The 22,365-nt window shown below is 50.3% G+C and overlaps 2 protein-coding genes across 8 annotated transcripts in view; one reads left to right on the top strand and one right to left on the bottom strand.

Annotated features, from left to right (window-relative positions):
• Positions 1–5,351, top strand: part of SBNO2 (strawberry notch homolog 2) — a 100,886-nt gene extending 95,535 nt beyond the window's left edge. For all 7 annotated transcript variants that reach the window (XM_060275329.2, XM_060275328.2, XM_060275331.2 and 4 more), the window contains 2 exons: positions 405–595; positions 2,113–5,351. In XM_060275329.2, the coding sequence (XP_060131312.2) occupies positions 405–595; positions 2,113–2,702 (781 nt within the window). In that variant the 3' untranslated portion in view covers positions 2,703–5,351. The remainder of the gene's footprint in view (positions 1–404; positions 596–2,112) is intronic.
• Positions 5,352–6,738: 1,387 nt separating this feature from the next.
• GPX4 (glutathione peroxidase 4) lies at positions 6,739–22,365 on the bottom strand. The gene is made up of 7 exons (XM_035120341.3): positions 22,278–22,365; positions 14,005–14,099; positions 12,917–13,061; positions 12,626–12,777; positions 12,189–12,213; positions 10,449–10,508; positions 6,739–7,010 (listed from the first exon to the last, which is right to left on the bottom strand). The coding sequence occupies exons 1-7, from the start codon at positions 22,350–22,352 to the stop codon at positions 6,978–6,980; spliced, it is 585 nt and encodes a 194-aa protein (XP_034976232.1). The 5' UTR covers positions 22,353–22,365; the 3' UTR covers positions 6,739–6,977.

The raw sequence follows: 22,365 nt of genomic DNA, 5'->3' as shown, positions 1-22,365 counted from the left end.
CAGATGTCTTCTAAAAGTCAGATACTGTAGTTGTTTATTTCCTTGACATCTGATGGGAGGGCATTCCACAGGGCAGGCGTCACCACCGAGAAGGCCCTCTGCCTGGTTCCCTGTAACCTGACTTCTCACAGGGAGGGAACCGCCAGAAAGCCCTCAGAGCTGGACGATGGGAGTGGATACGCTCTTTCAGGGGCACAGAGCCACTTAGGGCTTAAAAGGTCCACACCAGCACTTTGAATCGTGCTTGGAAACACTGCTTTATTATGATTGCAAGCAAATTCCTCTGCGTGTTCTCTCCCAGGCCGTAATCTGACACTCTTTGCCACTGGGAAGAGCTCCCCAGTTTCCCGTGAGGCTGACCCTCTTCTCTTCCTCCTCCCCTGTCTTAAAAAAAACCCCTCCAGGAATGGGAACTGCAAGATGGTTCAGGAAGGGAAAGAATGCTTTCAGGGGACGCGCCTGCGCCATTACTATATGCTGTGCGGGGCACTCCTGAGAGTCTGGAGCAGGATCGCCACCGTCATGGCCGATATCACGAACAAGAGCTACCTGCAGATCGTCCGCCTCAAGACCAAAGAAAAGAAGAAGCAAGTCGGTGAGGAGATGGTGGGGGTTTTGGCCTTTAGATCAGCGGTTTCCCCAACCTTTGCGGGGGTGGGTGCAGCCCCCTCAGTCCCATGAACTCGAACCCTGTCGCCCAGCAAGCCTGCCATATATATAAACACTTATTCAAAGTTGCATTTTGAACGACCCGGCAAGGAAGGCGATAACGCAGCGAGGCGCAATTGCGCGTTCATTCGGAGCACAGGGAAAACAATTTGTTTAGTTTGGTAAAACCGATGGACTTGGTCCAGGGATATCGGCTCTGCAAAGACCGATCGTCGTTTATACAGTCGTACCTCGGAAGGCAGACAGAATCCGTTCCAGAAGTCCGTTCGACTTCCAGAACATCCGGAAACCCAAACGCGGGTTCCGATTGGCTGCGGGAATGCTACCGCAGCCAGTGGGAAGCTGCACCGGACGTTCGCCTTCTGAGAATCGTTCGGAAACCGGAACACTTGCTTCCGGGTTTTGATCGTTCAGGAGCCGATTTGTTTGGGAGCAGATCCAAGGTATGACTGTACCCCTAGAAACCTCCCTCCCTTTCATCCCCTTGCCTCTTAGCACGCCCCTCCACCCCAGGGAAATATTCTCCATTCGGGGAACTGCTGGCTTGTAGCATCTTTTTGCCAACACAAGGAAGGTGTTTTCTTAGCAAAGAACGAGGGATTTGCAAAGTAGGGGGGGCGGGGAGCGCTTTGCTTTTGCTAACAAATGGAAAAGCCCTCCACCCAGTGGCCGAGAGTATTTTTGAGCACTCTGCCCTTCATGAGTGCACCTTTCCAGCCTTGAGGACTAGGCACTTGGTGGAGGCCTTTTGCTTTTTAGCAAAAGCTGAAGCCCTCTTGGGAGGCCGGGCATGCTCCGAGCTGTTGCCACCTCCACACCCAGCCACCCGCCACAGACGTTAAGCAGAGGAAGGTTTCCATAGGCAGGGCATCGGGAGCCTTGAGAGAGAGGCCTGCCCCTCCAGCTCAAGGGTGGGTGGACCTCAGGCCGAGAGCAGCCCCCCCCCTCTCTCTGACTCTTGAAACTCCACCCCAGGCACAGCTTCACACCCTCCTTGAGCCCTTTGGCTCGGTTAGGGGGAAAGAGAAGGGGGAAAGGTTGAAATTTGCATTTGGTGCCCTTGCCCAGTTTTGCCTGCCACCGCCATGCAGCCTCCTGGACAGGAACAAACTGAAACAGGCCCTCCGCTCAGCTGTGGCTGCGCCCGACAGGACCCACAGAGCTAGTGGTTTGTTTGTTTTTGTGTGTGTAGTTCTTTATCTCCTTGGCACCTGAAAGGGAAGGCGTCTGATAAAAACACAAAACTATTTTTATCAAAGCTTCTTTTGTGTAATGCACCGGGATGAAAAAAAAACTTTAAAAATCTAATCTAGAGAAGAAACAAAAAGGGGTGGGTAAGAGAGAGAAAACATGAGTTGGGCTAGACCAGTTAGTGGGGAAGGGGGGGTCCCGGATGCCCTGCCTCCTGGCCACTGACCCCCTCCCCTCTCCCCCCCCCCGCAGGTATCAAGATCCCAGAAAACTGCGTTCAGCAGGTGCTGAAGGAGCTCAAGCAAATGGACACCAGCGTTAAGCAGAAGCAGAACCAGGCTTTGATGGCGGCGGCGGCCTCCGCGGGGCCCAGCCTGCCCTATGCGCTGCTCCCCCTCGACCACCCGCCCACGCCGGGCACCGGCTTCCTGCCCCAGGACGAAGTCTTGGACCTGACCTACAGCCCCGCCAGCGACGGGATCCCGGACTTCTGGACCGAGGTGGCTGTGCCGCCGCCACCACCGCAGCCCCCCGGCCCTCCTTTTCATTTCAACTTCCCCCTGCCCTTTGACGGGGCATCCCTGGTGGCAGGAGGCCTGCCCCTCGCCGGCTCCCCTTCCCAGCACGAACCCTCGCCGGCCTCCCAGGCTCATGCCGCCGCCGCCCCTCCGCCGGACAGCTTCCCCCTACCCGACCCGGACATCAACTACAAGGAGCTACTGGAAGAGATGCTGAGCTCGCTCAATGTGGGGCCCGAGGACAGCACCCAAGGGAGGCAGAGCGTCATTCAGTACCACCCAGGGCAGCCTTTCCCCACCTACTACGAGGACGACGGCAGCTGAGCGGCCGGCATGGAACGTCGGGCGTGGCGTGGCGCGGCAGGGACACCCCTATTCCCCACCCAGCCCGGGGGGGGGGCGGAAAGGGGTGGGGAAGCCACCCTGTGGGGTTTAAGGTTTGGAACGGACCACTCCTCTGTCTTTTTTTCAAAACAGGGATGGTGGGGCAGAGAGTTCAGAGCGAAGCAAAAACAGAAAAAGTTTTATTTATATATAATTATACAGTCACCTCTGTACTGAATTTTTTTTATATCTCTCTCTAGATACATACAAGTGGAGTTTTTTGGGGGTGGGGCAGTGGGAGGTGTAGCGACGCCTAAACTGGGAGTGAGGAGGGGGGGCAAGAACAAGGTTGTATGTCTCTTCAAACCCCCCCCCCCCCGGCTGTATTCCCCCCCCCCTTTGCCCCTCTGCAAACTACTGAGTTTGGAAAAGTTGGGATCTTCTCTTCCCTCCCCACGTTCTACCCAGTTTCTCAAGAGGGGAGAGGCGCGCCATTCGAATCCACGACAACGAAAGCTTTCCGGGTGGTCCCAATGTGGGGTCCCCCCCCCCCGGTGGGTTGTTTTGCACAGGTACATGGTTCGAGTGATGCTGCACAGCCCTGCACGCTTCTGGTTCTGAGCCGAAAAGGGGCGGGGGAATTGCCTTGAAATTTCTAGCCCTTGTAGAGGTAGGGAAACGCTTGGTGGACGTGGGTGGCAGAATTTCTGTGGTCCTCCCTGTTTTTCTGTGCCTGAGGCTCAGCGCCTACTCCCAGCCTGCATCCATGGGACTACAGATCCCATCAGCACCTGGCATCTCACGGCCAGGTGCTGATGGGAATTGTAGTGCAAAACAGAGGGGTTAGTGGAGCAGCTAGGAAAGGCCCGTCCTAGCAAGAACATCTACATTTCTCTCTCTAGTCGCTGTCATTTTTATTCCGGTGGGCAAGGAAGAGGGGCTCGATCTGCCCAAAAGAAGTTCCCTTCAGGCCCAAGTGAGGGCAGAGATCACCCATCAGGATTTTTTATTTCGGACGTGAGGGTTATCTAGGTTAGCTCAGAATTTATATGCAAACCATGATTTTTCTGACACCCCACCCCCCAAGAACATTTATCTCCTCTTTCAGAGAGAAAACCACTTTTTCCGTATGGGGGTAGGGAAAAACGTGAGGAAGCTGGTTTCTCCAACCCCCCCCCCCCAAAAAATATTCTGCAGGGAATCTTGAAGGTGTTATATATCCCATAATAACCCAGCTCAGTGCTCCAGATGATCTACGCAGGGATGGAGCCGTGTCGCTAGAGAAGAGCTCTTTCCCTTCCTGGTTTATTCGCATTTATGCAAGTGGTTTGGAACAGCCCACTCTTAAACAAAAACAGGGGGGGGGGAACCCTCACCTTCTCCCAAGGAGGCATATGTACCCACTGTCACTTTTTAAGTTTTTGAAAATGCATAGGCAAGGCTCTAGTCCTCCTGGAGGTTCCCTGGGTGCTGGCATGGGCCACGGGCTTCCTCCTTTGTGGTCGGAGGCATATAGTTTATTAGTTTTGTCTCTTCCTCCCTCCGTAGCACCTTTCCTTTACTACTGCTGCAATTGCCCCTCTGCTCCCCTCTCTTGGTGAGACGGCATCGCCCATGGGGTGGGTGAGTTTCTCTCAAAAAACCCCACCCAGATCCACAGCGTTCAGGATTGCCATGGTTTCAGAATGCCTGCTACTTCATGTATTCTGAGAATCTGTCCCCTCCCTCCCCGTCGTTTTCTAGTCCTCATGACTCTCGCAAGCTTGCAGGCAAGATGATGGGGATCTAGAATGAAGGAAGTGGTGGGTGGGTAAGTAAAAGAGACACAGGATTTGCAAGGCAGCTCCAGTTCCCCCGACTCCCCCCCCCACCAGCCAGAAGCGGTGGAATTGAAGCAATTATGCAAAGAGAGAAAGAAACTATGCAAATAAGCTGTTTTGCAGGCAGCAGGAGGGATTTGGTTTTTTGCCGGAATTTGTATTGCCCTCGAGGGCAGAGACCACATTCTCCTTTGGTTTGCCCCATCACAATTGTGCGTTGCCCTTTAAAGATTTTAGTAGCCATAAGTGAATCCCAGCAGCCAGCCTGCTTTTAGGATTCGTTTCCCAAAAGGAGTTGGGTTGGGTGGCTTAAAAACTCAGGAAAGAATTGGAGGTGCGCTCAACCGGGGCTGCTTCCCCCCACTTCCCCAAATGGAAATATCTCAGAATTGTTATGTGGTTATTTTATGGTGGTTTAATTATTTTTTCAAAAAAATCTGTATTTCCCAAGGCAGTGAGACTCCCTTTAAGGAGATACAACCCGCTGTACCCTCACCCTCCATCTTGTCAGGAAAACTTAATATGTAACAACTACTTTTTTAAACTAAATTATTATGCTGTTTTTTTGTTCTATTGATTGTATGTATTTTTAAAATGGAAAAAATCTCTTCTCCTTCCTGGTTGGCACTTTCTAACCAACTCAGCTCCCCCCCCCATGGATATTTATAATTCAAAATTGTGTAAATATATATATGTAAAAAGGGGGGTGCCTGCGAAGAGTAAGGGGGAGAAGTCTTTACCCTTTTTTTTGTTGATGAGGAAATGTGCCTTTTAACTCGTGATTCTGGAATTTTCTACCGAAGGATTAAAACGTTGGCATTTCAGCTCAGTGAAGATGTCAAGTCTTGAAATTTGTATGCACATGAGAAAATGAAGGGGGCGTTCGTATGGTTTCGATTCACTAGATTTTCCAAAATCCCTTTCTGTAAAACACCCTGAAGTTGCGAAAGCATGAACCACAACTGCCATGGTCAATAGAGGTGGCTCCTGCCCTCAGCTCCCCCACACACTAGGACGTGGCCCCCAGCAGCTCTCCCCAAAGGGAATGTGGCCCTCAGCTTTGAAAGGGGCTTCCATACTTCCGCTTCTTTCAGTCTTCTCTTTGATTTTGGTTCTGTTGGGTAAAATGCCTTTTACTCCCGAAGAGCAGATTGAGAGCTTCCTCAGTCAATAGAGCATGAGTCTATCTCAGGGTCATGGGTTCAAGACGCGCATTGGGCAAAAGATTCCTGCATTGCAAGGGGGTTGAACTAGATCACCCATTCCAATTCTAGGATTCTCTGACCTCAAGCTCCTAACAGATGTGTGGAATGCTTTGCTAATTTTCCTTGAAATCGTAGTATAGTGGTATCTTGGTTCTCAAACTTAATCTGTTCCAAGACGCGCCTTCCCATAGAAAGCAATGCAAAACAGATTAATCCACTTTTAAAAACAACCCCTAAACCAGCAATTGAACACGAATTTTACTATCTAACGAGAACATAAAATGAAAACAACAAACAATGTACTGCAGTCACACAATCAGCAGCAAAACAAATAGCAAAAACAGACCTCAGTGTAACACTGAAAATGGAAGTGTGGCACTCAAATTGGAAGCGTAACACCCAAAATGGAGCACGTTTGGCTTCCGAAAAAAGTTCGCAAACCGGGACACACACTTCCGGGTTTGCAGTGTTTGGGTTCCAAGTTGTTTGAGTACCAAGGAGTTTGAGAACCAAGGTGCCACTAATGTAAAAGGAAACCAACCACCTTTTCTCTCAGGGCAAAAAAAGGAGACAGCAATTCCCTAGAACTGGAGAAAAGCAAGCAAGCATCTTAGTGGAGGCTCATGCAGGAGGGGATGCCTCTATTTTTTTTAAAAAAATCATAATTGTCAACTCGGAAGGGGACACCCAGGGTCATCTAGTCCAACCCCCTGCAATGCATATATCTCAACTAAAGAATCCACAACAGATGGGCCACCCAACCTCTTTTAAGAAACCTCCAGCGAAGAAGGGAGTCCACATTCTGTCATGCATCCCACTTCCAAACAGGTTCCAATTAGCTATTTAGCACATTAGTCATTTCTGAACTGCGGCTGTACCAAAACAAAGGCTGCAAGGCAAGGATGCTCAGGCCCTGCTCTGTAGCTGATGGAACAAGCCCATCTCCCCTGCCTCTTTCTCATCTTTAAAGTCTGAAGGTAGCGAGACAGAATTCCACAGACGCAAGTCATGTCAGGAGGAGAGATGAAAACACTTTTATTGCTATGGCATTGGCAGGCAATCTAGGCCCCAGAGTCTACCACCTCCCCGTCCCTGCAAGAGTTTGCAAATATATATCTTTTTCTCAGGCCTGCCCCACCAAATGGGCTTGGCTTCAAGGCAGGCCATCATCAAGGCAAACTTTGCAGGAAAGCAGGGGAGAGAGATGGGGCTGGGGAAATGCAGGATGATCCGGTGTGTTCAGCTAAGTCCTACAGGTAAGCGGGGAGGTCCTTCTCGATCACCTGCAGGCGGAAGAGAAAAGGTGATCAATGGTTGCAAAATAGCTTCCAGAAACACCTATGTGGCATCTTCGCCTTAAAACCCCTCCCTCCAAGTGGCCCAATGTTTCAGGGACAGCCCTGGAATTACAGAAGTCATCCCCGTTTCTGATTTGACCCCCAGATTGTCCCGATTGTCCCTTTTTGGACTCACAGCTGTCCATGGAGGCGCAGGTCAATTCTGTGTCCAGGGCAGCTGTCTCCCAGCTCCATCTGGTACGCAGATTGAGACCCCCCCCTGCCCGCAGACTGTCTTGCCAGAGTGGTGCATGCTCTGGTTGTCTCCCGCTTGGACTACTGCCATGCGCTCTCCGTGGGGCTGCCTTTGTAGGTGACCCGGAAACTACAACTAATCTAGAATGCGGCAGCTAGACTGTGGACTGGGAGCGGCTGCCAAGACCATATGACACCGGTCCTGAAAGACCTACATTGGCTCCCGGTACGTTTCCAAGCACAATTCATAGTGTTGGTGCTGACCTTGAAAGCCCTAAACAGCCTTGGCCCAGTAGGCCTGAAGGAGCGTCTCCACCCCATCGTCCAGCCTGGACACCGAGGTCCAGCTCCGAGGGCCTTCTGGCAGTTCCCTCTCTGCAAGAAGTGAGGTGGCAGGGAACCAGGCAGAGGGCCTTCTTCGTGGTGGCGCCCTCCCTGTGGAATGCCCTCCCACCAGATGTCAAGGAAATAAACAACTACCCGACTTTTAGAAGACATCTGAAGGCAGCCCTGTTTAGGGAAGTTTAATGACCGATGTTTTAATGTATTTTTAATCTTTTGTTGGAAGCTGGCCAGAGTGGCTGGACACATCCAGCCAGATGGGCAGGGTATAAATAATAAATTATTATTATTCCTCCGAGTCTCTGAGAACAATTAAAGGTTTGGTTGGTGTAGGTGCAAAAACAGTCCTGTTTATCGTGAAAGCAAAAGAACCCTGAGCGAAATGGAGATGAGGCTGGCATACGAAGCCCTTCCTATAATTTTGAAAGATGCCACAGATCCACTTTAAATTCTTTAATTGCAATGCTTCAGCAGCCGGCCATTTCTTAGAAAACATCCGGAGTGTTTTTATTCCTCTATTGTCAATGGGGCCTGGCAGTGTCTACACAGAACGAAGTCCCGCTGCATTCAATGGTGCTTACTCCGGTGGCGCAGCCTTACTTCTGAGTAAAAATGCATTGGATCGCAGGGTCAAGTCCCACTGAGTTCAACAGAATTCACTCTGTTATGTTCCTGATCATTCTCACCATTTCCATTATTAATAGTCCCCTAACAGGGACTAAAAGCAGCTCACAGCTAAAAAAATTACTAATTTTTAAAATTTATACTTTTCAGGTTTATACATTTCAGTGATTTTACAATCATTTTGACCTTTCCAAACCTGACTTCCTTCCCCCCTCTTTCTGCGCTTCCTTGATTTTTAATACCTTCTGCATATCCAAATTAACTTAATTTGCTCATTTATTCATCTGATGTGAATATATGCTCTTATGAAACTGCAGGTTATGACGATAATCCTGTCAATGTTCTTTTCTGTTTACAATTTACCTGTAAATATTCACCAAGCCAGGAATGTCCAACAGGTAGATTGTGATCTACTGGTAGATCTTAGGGTGTCCCTGGTAGATCTTTGCCCCCCCCAGTGATCTCCTCCCCCCTCCCCAAAAGTGGGGGGAAACCCACTGTGGCTTCCTTAAAAAAAAAAAAGCTCAACAACTTTGCCTTTCCCAAAATAGCTCAATAACTGTAGAAAAAAGCTCAACAACTTTGGACCATGTCAACGGGTAGATCGCAGCCAGTTTTTTTAAAACTGAGAGTAGATCACAGTCTATTGGGAGTTGGACATCCCTGCACTAAACCATTTCCATTCTTTTATAAAAAGCTACAATTTTATTTCATTCCACTTATGTGGGAAAGGAGGTTGTACACAACCCTTTCCCTTTACAACAGGCGAGGTTGCCATTGGCTCAAAGCGACCCATGTTGGTGGTGTAAATGATGTCTATGCGTGTGGGAGAAGCTTCTTGATGTGGAACAGTGTGTCCCCGTTTTCAGAGAAATGCTGCGGGGTGTGCAGACCACAACAGCCCTGCCTGCTTGGCCTTGGGCAAAGGGTCTTCTCTTCCCTGCCGACACTGCCTTGAGAGGCCAGGGCTTTCTCCCCACAGAGCAGGTGCCTGACTGCTGAAGCACAGTGCCCTGGCCATTCCGTGGCATCTTCCTGGTGCCATTAGGGCTCCCGACTGCCCAAGAGTCCTAGCCGGCCTGCCCAGTGCTCAGAGACACTCTGTTCACTAGCACAAGGCAGAGTAGCTTCGGTAGAAAAAAATACTCTCTCCCAAGAGAGCTTGCAGTCCACGTTCCAACCATGGGTGGAGAAGAACAGCACCGCTTCATAAAATTTACATGCCACTTGGTTAAACCCTCAAAGCTTACCTTCCAAGTTCCGGACTGCAGAGTCCGGGACCGGCAGCCATTTGACACCGGAAGTTGCGTCAATGTAACTTCCGGTGTCGCCTTGCCCTTCTATGGGCACCAAAAATGGCCGCCGCCGGCTTCGAAAGTCGCTTGTACGCATGTCAGGAAGTGCGCCGACGCAACTTCCGGTGTCGCTCCGCCCATCTATGGGCACCAAAAATGGCCACCGCCAACACCGGAAGTCACGTCTATGCACTTCCGGACATGCGTAGATGCGACGTTTGAAGCCGCCGGCGGCCATTTTTGGTGCCCATAGAAGAGCAAATCGGAAAGAAAAAAAATGGCCGCCGGCAGGAGAAAATAACAGAGAAAAACGGGAGACGAAGTGATACGGGGGACCACCGGGAAAGGGTAAGTAAAAAAGGGGTTTTCACGGGGGAAACGGGAGACTTGGCAGCTAAGCCTCAAAGCAGTTCACACAAAAAAGAATATTTTGCTGTGCGTGCCACAGTTCCAATGCCACCATAAGGTAAAAAGGCAAAGGACCCCTGGACGGTTAAGTCCCGCCAAAAATGACTATGGGGTTGCGGCGCTCATCTCGCTTTCAGGCTGAGGGAGCCGGTGTTGGTCCACAGACAGCTTTCTGGGTCCATGTGGCCAGAAGGACTAAACCGCTTCTGGTGCAACGGGACACCGGGCCAGAAACCAGAGCCCACGGAAATGGTGTTTACCTTCCCGCCACAGTGGTACCTATTTATCTACTTGCGCTGGCATGCTTTTGAACATGCTTTTGAGGTTGGCAGGAGCTGAGACAGAGCAACGGGAGTTCGCTCCGTCGTGGGGATTCAAACCGCCGACCTTCCGATCGACAAGCCCAAGAGGCTCAGTGGTTTAGGCCACAGCAACACCGTATGCACCCAAGGGCAGAAGGGCACCCTTGATGCCATCTCCTGGCGCAAAGCCAAAACTGAAATTTCAGTGCGGTACTTACAAAGGGGTCGTCCATTGGGCTGTACCTCTTCACCACCTGGCCCTCCTTGTTGATGAGAAACTGGAGAGAGAGAGAGAGAGAGAAAGGAGGAGAGCTGGTGAACAAAGAGTGCCTTGAACAGGGGCAGGAAATCCAGGGTGCTTCGATATGGGAAGAAACCGTGGCATCTTTCAGCACAGCAGAAACCCTGGTTCTCCCGATATTGCCGGACTCACAACTCCCTCCCAGGGATCCCCGGAACCAAGAACAGGTTGATGCAGAGGTGGAGGGGCTGCAGCGATGGGCACCGTGCCGAGGGTCAGGCAGACGGCACCATTGCCTTACACTGCTCAGGACTTCTATACAGTGGTATCTTGGTTCTCAAACTTAATCTGTTCCGGAAGTCCGTTCCAAAACCAAGGCGCGCTTTCCCAAAGAAAGCAACGCAAAATGGATTGATCCATTACAAACTTTTAAAAACAACCCCTAAAACAGCAATTTAACATGAATTTTACTATCTAAAAAGACCACTGATCCATAAAATGAAAGCAACAAACAATGGACTGCGGTCACACAATCAATCCATCAGTAGCTGAACTGGGTTCCACACAGTCACAAAAACAAAAAAAGAGCTGCAAAAACAGAACCGCAAAATAAATAGCAAAAACACGACAGATCTCAGTGTAACACTCAAAACAGAAGTCTGGCACTCAAATCGGAAGCATAACGCTCAAAACGGAGCACGTTTGGCTTCGGAAAAAAGTTCGCAAACCGGAACACTTACTTCCGGGTTTGCAGTGTTTGGGTTCCAAGTTGTTTTGAGTACCAAGGCGTTTGAGAACCAAGTTGCCACTGTACCTGATGGTCTGCCTTCTCCCTATGCAAACTGACCCAGACCCTGCGCTTGTCGTCGGAGGCCCTTCTCTGGGTCGCTCCTCCCTGAGAGGTTCAGAGGCCTTTAGCCGTTAAATAACCTATGGCCTATAAAACTGGACGGAGGGGGCGGGACTGTTATTGTGATTTTATTATTATGCTGCCTGTGATGCTTTTTTTATTACTGATACTCCATAAAATGTGTTGTTAATGCACCTTGGGATCTTTTGCGATTATATACATTGAATAAGTAATAGTTAATTTAGTGTGTGTGTCCTCCGCCGCAGGCCTGAGGTTCCTCCCGCCCCTGGGCTTAATGCCTCCAAGTAGATTAAACAACTCCACGGAGGACAGTTCCTATCAATGGCTGGCGATCGAACCTCCATCTGCCAGGGCAGTCTACCCGCTGCCAGGGAGCGCTTTGGGGCTTGCAAACAGGAGGCCGGACTTAGAATCATAGAATCGTAGAGTTGAAAGAGACCACAAGGGCCATCCAGTCCAACCCCCTGCCAAGCAGGAAACACCATCAAAGCATTCTTGACATATGCCTGTCAAGCCTCTGCTTAAAGACCTCCAAAGAAGGAGACTCCACCACACTCCTTGGCAGCAAATTCCACTGCCGAACAGCTCTTACTGTGGACTTGATAGGCCCAGCGATACCCCCAAAAGGAGTTGAGATGCTGCTTCAGAAGTCCCCCCTCTAAAGCTGGGATGGGGAAGATCTGTTACTGGATTCCCCCCCCCCTTCCCCGGCCAGGGATGCTGGGAGCTGGAGGGGCACAGATGTTGCCCAGATTGATCCAATCCAGGGAGGGCACCCAATGGGGAAAGGGCTGCAGTCCAGCTGGGATTCACTCACAAGCCAGGAGTCAAAAGCTGAAGGCTCACCTTGCTGAAGTTCCATTTGATGGCACTAGGGAGAGAGATAAAAACAACAACGCTTTAGTTTCGGAACAAGAAATCCGGAACAGGTCCGTCCATCAAACTGAAAGGCCACCGGGGTTGAGCTGTTCAGATCCCGCCCCCCCAACTCCCATCAGCTCTGAAAAGCTAGAATGGCTGGTTGTCAGGGGTGACGGAAGCTGCGGCGATATCTGGAGAAAACCACGCCGGCTGCCTGTAATCTAGAACTTAGGGCGAGGGTCAAGATATTGCTCGGGAATCACAAAAGTTGCAACTTGGTTCCTTATCAGAGTGGCTGGGGGAACCCAGCCAGATAGGCGGGATATAAATAATGAATTTATTATTATTATTATTATTATTATTATTATTATTATTATTATTACAGGCTGTTTACCAAAGCATATACTACAATTCCCACTCACTTGCCCAGCGTCCCCTTCCCTTTGGACTGGCTCTTCAACCACTTCCACAGGGGGTGGGCGCCGTCCCCGTTCACCTCGATCTTGCTGAACATGTCAAACGTCACACCGTAACCTGCGGCGAAGGCTTTGATGTCCCCGTTGCAGCCTGGCTCCTGCAGTTTGGGAAAGGAAGAGGAGAAACGGTCGCCGCCGGTGCCGTGCCTGCCCGCCCCTCCTCAAAAGAAAAAAAAAGGGGGGGGGGACAAAAAACAACATCACACCACCCAGTGACCAGGCTTCCCAGCACCCTACCTGCTTGCCAAACTGGTTACAGGGGAACCCCAAGATGCGTAAACCTCTCTCAGCGTATCGGCCGTACAAGTCGACAAACTGAGTGTAGTTCACGGCCGTCTTGCCTCATTTCGACGCCACATTGGTGATGATGCAGACGTAGCCTCTGCGGAGACGGAAAGGAAACGTTTGTGAAGGAAGGCCCTGATCCGACCATCATATGAGTACATATATATATATTTGCAGTAGGCAAGTCAATGAGCAAGTCAGAGGAACTTGAATATGCAAAAGGGACTAAGAAATAAACTCAAGGAACCACAGAAAGAAGGAGAAGGGGTGTCAAAATTTGGAAATGTTAAATTGACTGTCAAACTAATGAAATGTATAAATTTGAAAAATAACCGACCTGACCATTCCTCCAAGTCAGTGGTGGCCAAACTCGGCCCTCCAGATGCTTTGAGACTACAACTCCCATCACCCCTGACCCCTGGTCCTGTTAGCTAGGGATCATACCACCACCAGCAGCAGCAGCAGCCTATTTTTATTATTATTATTTCTACCACCCATCTGGCTGGGTTGCCCAGCCATTCTGGGCAGCTCCAAACTAAACATTAAAAACAAGAGGGGTGCCACCACCAAGAAGGACCTGTCCCTGGTTCCCTGTAACCTCACTTCTTGCAAATCAGATCCACCCTGCAAAACACTCTACTGTACTCTTTACTGTTAAAACGCCTTAACGTATTGTCTTAACGTATTGTCTATCGTTAACAGAGGTACTTTGAGGCTTCAAAGCATATATGTTTCAGTAACCCTCGAGTGTCAGCCAGGCGCAGAAAAATGGCACGCAGACTTTGGGAGGCGCTTGCAAATGGAGATCCTTTAGGCGAAAAATGCGCCAGGCGCCCTGCTAATTTTGAACCCGGGGGGGGGGGGGCGACATCCAGAAGCCTTGATTCAGGCATAGGCAAACTCGGCCCTCCAGATGCTTTGGGACTACAACTCCCATGATCCCTAGCTAACAGGACCATCTGGAGGGGCCGCGTTTGCCTATGCCTGCAAGGCAGGAAGGGTGGGCCCAGCCAAATATGCAGAGGGAAGGAAACAATTACCTGTACCGCTCGAGCGAGACGTCGACGCCATCAATGTCCGTGGCGTGGAACTCGTAGATGGATTTGGCAGACTGCCAGTCGGTTTCTTGAGCACACTGGAGGGGAGGTGGGGAGAAACAGGAAACAGGGATCAGGCAGAAGCATATCTCAAATGCAAAGTGCAGGTGGTACCTCGATTTTTGAACTGCTTGGTTCATGAACAGCTTGGAACCCAAACGCTGCAAAACCTGAAGGTGTCCCGGTTTTCAAACTTTCCTTCGGAAGCTGAATGCGCTCCGTTTTGTGCCCCCCCCCGTGCTTCCTGTTGCACTGCTAATTTGCCCCGCCCTGGCAGTGTAATTCAAGCCTTCTGTTTCCGATTGCAGTGTTCTCAGGTGATATTTGGAGCTTCTATTTGGTGCTTTCGTTTTTGCTATTTATTTTGCATTTTTTGTTTTGAGGCTTTTTCAGTTTGTTTTTGTGACTGCATGGATCCCAGTTCAGCCACTGATTGATTGTGTGACTAAGTAAATGGACAGTCAATAATGGTAACTGGGGGTTGAATTCAGAGAAAGAGTTTTAATCTCTATATAGAGAGACTCCTGGTGACAAGAGTAAAGAAACGCAAATTTGCAGAGTTTCTTATACACTTCTTGGGCTCCTTTCCCCCTCCTCTGTAAATGTGCGCACGCAAGGGGTCACAGGTTGCAAATCCATATAAGGAAGATCCGTATCCTGTCCTTCTCATAAACACAAGGGGGTCACAAGTACATATAAGGGAGATCCGTGTCCGGTCCTGTGCATAAACACATGCTGACTCAACAAAGCCTTGAGTGGGGGGCTTGAGTCCCTGACTGTTCTGTGCGTCAGACTGATAGCGTCAGACAAGGCCAGCCATCCATCCGGCCTTGATTGCAAGCTGGGCATCCTGTTCCTTTTGCTATTGCTTACATTCCACTTAGGCACACAGAGAGAGGCAAAGAAAAAGCATTTTAAGCAAGACATCCCAGGGATATTGGGGGGGGGGGCTAAGCCACACAATCAGAATTATACAATGCAGGTAATGCAAACCATAGGATCAGATTTAGCTCAATAATACAATTGGCAAACCCCTCCCTTCACACTCAGGGCTGATTTCCTTCAGAATGGATAGGTTTGATCTTCTAGTGGTCCATGGGACTCTCAAGAGTCTCCTCCAGCACCATAATTCAAAAGCATCCATTCTTCGGTGCAACATCCAACTGCATCCCTGGGGAGATCTCTGGATGCCAGATTGGCAACGGATATCGCCATCTGCCTGGCCTCTCCAGCAGAAGAGCTTATTCCTTGCCAACTAGAGTCAGCCAAGCGTGCTGACCTCGCGGACCAACCGATGCCCAGCACCTTTAATAAATCTACGGCTCCCAGGATTCTCCTTGACCTGGGTCAAGAGGCGTAAAAGAGACTTCGGAGGAGTGTGTGTGTGTGTGTGGTGTGGATGTGAATTTAGCTGTTACAACACACAGGGACGGATCCAGGAGGCTAAACTGCAATTAAGGGGGCTTTCATCAATCAGGGATTTCAATGGAATTAACGTGTGATTAAATTAATCTGGATTCAAAGCCCCTTTCCATTTCCTCCGCTACCCAGGTTATCCTCTAAAGCGGGGTGGGGGTGGGGGGTGGAATCTGTCGGCCAGGCAGCATGGAGGTTGTAGTCTGGGAATCTCTGCAGGCCACAGATCTCCCCATTGCTGCTTTAAAACAGTTGACAGAGAAGATAATATGACAAACCAGTGGTCTACCTACTGCGATTTTCACATAGCGTGGGACTATGATCACAACCATGGAACGCGGGTGGCACTGTGATCTAAACCACAGAGCCTAGGGCTTGCCGATCAGAAGGTCGGCGGTTCGAATCCCCGCGATGGGGTGAGCTCCCGTTGCTCTGTCCCAGCTCCTGCCAACCTAGCAGTTTGAAAGCACGAAGTGCAAGTAGATAAATAGGTACCGCTCTGGCGGGAAGGTAAATGGTGTTTCCGTGCACTGCTCTGGTTCGCCAGAAGCGGCTTAGTCATGCTGGCCACATGACCCGGAAGCTGTATGCCGGCTCCCTTGGCCAATAAAGCAAGATGAGCGCTGCAACCCCAGAGTCGATGACCACCACTAGCTTGGGTGAGGAACCAAGAATCCCTGGACGCACATAGGAAAATAAGAACAGGCCAAAAGGGGGCCAACTAGTCCTGTTCTCACAGCAGCCAAGCATTTATTATAATTATTAATTCACTGTATATTATTTCTTACTCAACTTATACACTGCCCTACACCCGGAGGTCTCAGGGCGGTTCACAACAAGACCGCAACATATAAAATCAAACCAAAAGCAGTAACCCAATACACGCCCCCTCAAAAAAAATAGCCACATTCTAAAAGGGTGTTGGATGTCAGTAAGAACCACCAAAGGCCTAGTTCGAAAGGAACGTTTTTGCCTAGCGCCTAAAGGTGTGTAATGAAGGCACCAGGCGAACTTCCCCAGGGAGAGCATTCCACAGACGGGGAGCCACTGCAGAGAAGGCCCCGTTCTCGTCTGGCCACCCTCTGGATCTCTCGAGGAGGCGGCACATGAAGGAGGGCCTCAAAAGATGATCTCAGAGTCCAGGTAGGTTCATATAGGAAGAGGCGGTCCTTGGGGTCTTGCGGTCCTGATCCATTTAAGGCTTTATAGGTCAAAATCAGCACTTTGAACTGGGCCCAGAAACTAATTGGTAGCCAGTGCAGTCAGACCAGGATCAGTGTAATGTGCTCAAACCGTATTGCTCCGGTGAGCAACCTTGTTGCTGAATCCTGCACTGGCTGAAATTTCTGAACTGTCTTCAGAGGCAGCGCTACGTAGAACGCATTGCAGTAATCTAACCTTCAAGTTATATCCCGCCTTTGCTTCCCAAGGAGTGCAGGATGGCAAGACTCCCCCACAGGAAGGCAGCAAGCAGGACACAAACACGCAATTATGTGGTCCGTATCCCAAAACGCCAGCTAACCACACAGGTTCTAGCAATCCAATATGGATGAGGCCCCACCCCACTTGGGGAGGTTAGTGGGAAGAGAACCCACCAGGTCTCAGGTTCAATTGCAAAGTTAAGAAACCCTCTCCCCTGCCAGGAAACACTGGAAAACCGCTGCCAGCCAGAGCGGGCAACACTGAGCTGAGATGGATCTGGTATAAGACAACTTATTCCTCCTTTTTAGGAGAGGTGCTGGCAAAGCTCTGCATGGGGAGGGTCTTCCCATCAGATGTCGAAGAGAAACAACTTTCTGAAGACCTCAAGGCAGCCCTGTACCAGAATGCTTTTTTAATGTCTGATGTTTTGCTGTGTTTTTTATATTCTGTTGGAAGCTGCCCAGAGTAGCAACCCAGTCATATGGGGAAGGAGTAAGTATTATTAGTATTGGTGGCGCTGTGGTCCAAACCACTGAGCCTCTTGGGCATGGGCATGTTTTTACATGAGTAGAATGCGTCCTTTCATTTAAAATGCATCTCTGGGTTATTTGTGAGGATAGGAATTTGTTCTTTTTTTGCCTTCAAAATATATACCGTGTTTCCCCTTTTTAAATACGTAGTCAAAAAGTAAGGCATGGCAGGGTTTTTAATCGTTTGAGAAATGTAAGTCATACCCCGAAAATAAGCCATACTTCCACGACGTGCGGAGCAAGACCACTGAGCGCCCCAGCCAACTAGCGGGACCCAGCACGGCGGCTGCAACAGGAGGAGGAAGCCTGTCAGGTTGGGTCGGTGCCCGGAAGCGGCGGCGGCTGCTGCAGCGCCAATAAAGCGTGCAGCAGTGCCGCACGGAGCACGGAGGGCACAAACCAGCAGGACCCAGCTCCTGCAATGCCGGCCGTGGCAGGAGGAGGAAGCCTGCCAGGTCGGGTCGGCGCTCAGAAGCGGCGGCGGCTGCAGCGCTGACAAAGTGCAAAGCAGCACCGCTCTCTCTCTCTCTGTGGGTGTCAGTCTCTTTCTCTCTGTGCGCGCGCGCGTCTGTCTGTCTGTCTGTCTCTCCCTCTCCCCCCCCGTGCGTCTTTCTCTCTCCCCCCCCCTGTGTGCGCGTCCATCTCTCTCTGTTTGTGATCGCATCTCTCTCCCCCCCCCCCCAACAGAGAAAAGGTGCCGTGCAGGTTCCTCTTCGGCTCGTCATTCAGCTGCCCCGGCCTCCTCGCCGAGAGCTGACACCGCTCCTCTCCCCCTCCTTCCCTTTCCCTCTTCCCTTCCTTCCGTCGGTCCGTCAGTTGGGGTTGCGCGCGCCAGAGGCGCAGGCCCTAGCCTCGTCCCCCTCGCGCTTCCCTCACTAGCGTCTTGGAGCGGGGCGGGTCCCGGCCTCCCTCCCATTCCCCGGCCAGCGTGAGAGAGCCCGGGGAGCAGCCTCTATACCTCCGCGCGCACACACACCTGGCTGCCGCTGCCTTTGAAGCCATGGCGGCGAGCGCCAAGCCGAGGCAGGAGGAGAAGCACCTAAAGCTGCTGAGGGAGATGGACAGCTTCGTGTATACCTCCTGCTCTGGCATCCTACGAGGTTTAAATCCACAGAGTGAAGCCCCCCCCTGTGCACGTCTGTCTCCTAGGCAGGTGGACATCCAGCCTCTGCTTAGAAGCCTCCAAGGAAGGAGAGCCCTTGACTCAGGATGGGGAGGAGGGGAAACGGAGAGAATAGAAGAGGCAGAAAATGCACACGGAAGAGAGCGCCAAGCGTCCTGAGCCAGTGGGACCCAGTTGTACCGGCACTTAAAAAAAAAAAAGACACCCCCTGAAAATAAGCCACCGTGTGTTTTTTTGAGGGGAAAAAGTTGTAAGACGGTGTCTTAAAAAAGGGGAAACACGGTAGTCCGGCTCACCACAAGGTCTGAGGGACAGTGGACCGGCCCCCTGCTCTTGGGATAATATGCCAAACCAGTGGTCTACCTACTGTGATTTTCACACAGCGTGGGACTATGAACACCACCATGGTACGCGGGTGGCACTGTGATCTAAACCACAGAGCCTAGGGCTTGCCGATCGGAAGGTTGGCGGTTCGAATCCCCGCGATGGGGTGAGCTCCTGCCAACCTAGCAGTTCGAAAGCATGCCAGTGCAAGTAGATAAAGAGTTACAGCTGCGGCGGGAAGGTAAACGGTGTTTCCGTGTGCTATGGTTTCCGTCACGGTGTCCCGTTGCGCCAGAAGTTGTTTAGTCCTGCTGGCCACATGACCCGGAAAGCTGTCTGGGCACAAACGCCGGCTCCCTCGGCCTGAAAGCTAGATGAGCGCCGCAACCCCAAAGTCGCCTTTGACTGGACTCAACCATCCAAGGTTCCTTTACCTTTTTTTTTACCTTATTATTAGTATTATTATTTCTGCGCAGGCTCAATCCCTGACATTTCAATTTAAAAGGGTAACGGGTAACAGAGGGTGGGGTAGACCAGGCATCCCCAAACTGCGGCCTTCCAGATGTTTTGGCCTACAGCTCCCATGATCCCTAGCTAACAGGACCAGTGGTCGGGGAAGATGGGAATTGTAGTCCAAAACACCTGGAGGGCCAAAGTTTGGGGATGCCTGGGGTAGACCCTTCTGAGACTACTCTGGGGAGCCACTGCTAAGTCAGTGCTGTGCAGAAAATATTGGGTGAAAAAATCATTGGAGCGGGTTCTGTTGTCCCCTGCATTTCAAGCACCTCCAGCTTACAACCAGGAGTCCCATAGCCTTTGGCCACCAAACAAACCAAGCATGTAGCAATGTGACCAGCTCTCTCGCCATCTCTTTGTTGACGCTGACCTTTAAAAATCCTTGTCTTTCAACATCCTTTCCTGACGCTCATGTGATCGAGGACAATGAGTGTGGGTGCTCCAAGGCCTTTGCCTTCCCCCCCCTCTCTCCCCTCCCGCCCCCAATCCCCATTACACAAAAGGCTGCATTAGGCAATAAGCTTACACAAAGAGGAAAGATCAGAAAGGATTGCAGAGCCGCCACTCTGGTTGCCTTTTATATGTAACCAGGCTTAATCAAGATCCCAAAGGAGCAGGCTCTGCAAATGAACAGCAGTAAAAAAACACACACAAAAACACCCTTCTGACTCATAATGAAGATGGCAGAGCTGATCTCAAAGGTGGAAGTTTCCACCAACTTCTCAATTCCCTACCACTGCATTGCAGCTGAAAGCAGCAGCTGCTGCCGCCGCCTCGAACTTTGCCTTTCAAGAGCACTTCAAGGCCCCCGGACGAGAACAGCCAAGTCAGGCAGAAACCAGGGAAGTCGGCTGGGTGCCAACACTGCCGTGCCCCCAGATTAAGGAATGTTTCACAACCCACAAACTGGGTTAATCACCAGCCCAACCAGTGCTGTTCGGGGATTAAAATGTGCTTGCTAGGAAGCAGCATCTTGGATAGTGGGGAGACAGGAACGGCATTTCCCCAGAATTATTCTAAATGGCATCCCTTCCCCTGCAAAAAGAAAAAAAGCATTTCTTCCACACAGGTAAAGTAAGTTGGCAGCGACTTCCAGACAGAAGGAAGCACTTTGCCCTATGTGCGGTTAACTTGTAGAAGCCATGGCTACAAAATAGGATCGCTTTCTAATTGCAATGGCTTTTAAGACTGGAAAGAATTCACGGACAATAGGTAATCTGAGCAGCTATTACAATCATGGTAAACCAAACCAAGGTTTTCAAAGGGACTTTCCGATGCCCGAGCTTCTACCTCTAAATCCCAAGTATGGAACAGGAGGTGAATACTGTACTGGGTGGGCTTTTTTCTTCCTCTTCTCCAAATAATAATAATAATAATAATAATAATTTATTATTATTTATACCCCGCCCATCTGGCTGGGTTTCCCCAGCCACTCTGAGCAGCTTCCAACAGAAAAAATGAAATAAAATAATCTATTAAACATTAAAAGCCTCCCTAAACAGGGCTGCCTTCAGGTGTCTTCTCTTTGACATCTCATGGGAGGGCATTGTTAGGAAAAAAACTCACTTAAAAATAAAATTATAACCCTGGCCAGAGATGTTCCCACTGCATTTTTTAAAAAAACATATTTATATGTTGCCCCAGGTGCAACAGAGAGCTACATTCAAGGTGGAGAAGCCTCAGGAGAAAGTTGCTTTGCTTTTGATTAATTTTGAGGCAGCAACTAATTGCAGTTAATTGCCTACAATTGCTCAGGGAAAAACTGGTGCAGAGAATTAGATGCTACACAGCTGTGAGAGACAGGAGGGAGTTTCTAGCTCAGACAAAGTTATGAAACGAGTTTATGTGTTTTTAGGCTCCAAAGCCCACCACAGCAAGGGAATAGGCACCGACCCCCAAGAGCAACAGGAAGAACTGGTTGCCCCACAGAATCAGGTAGGGGGGGGGGAGAAGCAAACTCCAAGCAGACCCACCCGATATTAACTGACACTGCTAATTTAGTTCTACTAGTTTTCATGGGTCCACTTTTGAACAGAACGTACTGTACCTGGATTCCACCCACCGTGCTCTGGAAGCAGTTGGAAAATGGCAAGACATCGGGTCACATCAAAAAAAGGGAGCAGTGTGACCCAAAACGAAGCAGCCAACCCCACAAAGCCAGTGGTTAGCATTGAGGAGCTGGAAGGGCTTGAGTTCGAATCCTCCCACTCATGAAGCTCGCTGGTTGGTCAATGCCCCTTAGCCTAACTCGCCTCGCAGGGCTGTTGCGAGGATGAAACGGGGATGAAATGGGGAGCGGAGGCAATATCACATACAGCAGCACCTATAGCTAAATGCGTGGCAAAGATATTGCAAGTGTGTTGGGGAATATAATGATATAATAAGACCACAGTTGAAAATCTGGGAACTGGTAGCCATGCTCCACAGCTGCTGGGGAAAAAGCAGAATTAAAAGCTATGTATATAAACACACCAAAAACCCCTTCCCAATGCACCCCGAGAGACAAAAGGATATGCATGTGTGTGTGTGCGTGTATACACATACACACATATACTATCTGAAACTGCCCCAGAGAATTATGGGGATTATTGCAACACTAGCAAAAGAAGAAAAAAGTATTTAAGAAGCAAATCAGCTCAACACTCCATTTCATGGGGGAGATAGACCATGGATTCAAACGGATTATTTGGGGGGGGGTGGGGGTGGGGGGCGGAATAAGAGCCAATAAAACAATGGCCAAAGGATTTGTTAGGTACGCCAAGAGGGAGACGCTCTAGCCCCCACGTCTATGATACAGCCACAGAGAACACAGGGGCGGCTAGAGCGGGCACGGCTGACAGGCCTAGCTGGTGCCCAGCGCGACCAAGCCCTTATTAGAAACTCACCATGGTCCTGGTCAGGCCCCGCGTTGCCAGCAGCCCGCACAGGATCGTCCTCTTCACTAAGCGCTCCAAACTCATCCCACTGCTGGCC

Source organism: Zootoca vivipara, chromosome 6 (assembly GCF_965207765.1).
Source record: "Zootoca vivipara chromosome 6, rZooViv2.hap1.1, whole genome shotgun sequence".
NCBI lineage: Eukaryota > Metazoa > Chordata > Lepidosauria > Squamata > Lacertidae > Zootoca > Zootoca vivipara.
The sequence above is the reverse complement of the archived record's forward strand: the minus strand, read 5'-3'. Positions and strand labels throughout refer to the sequence as shown.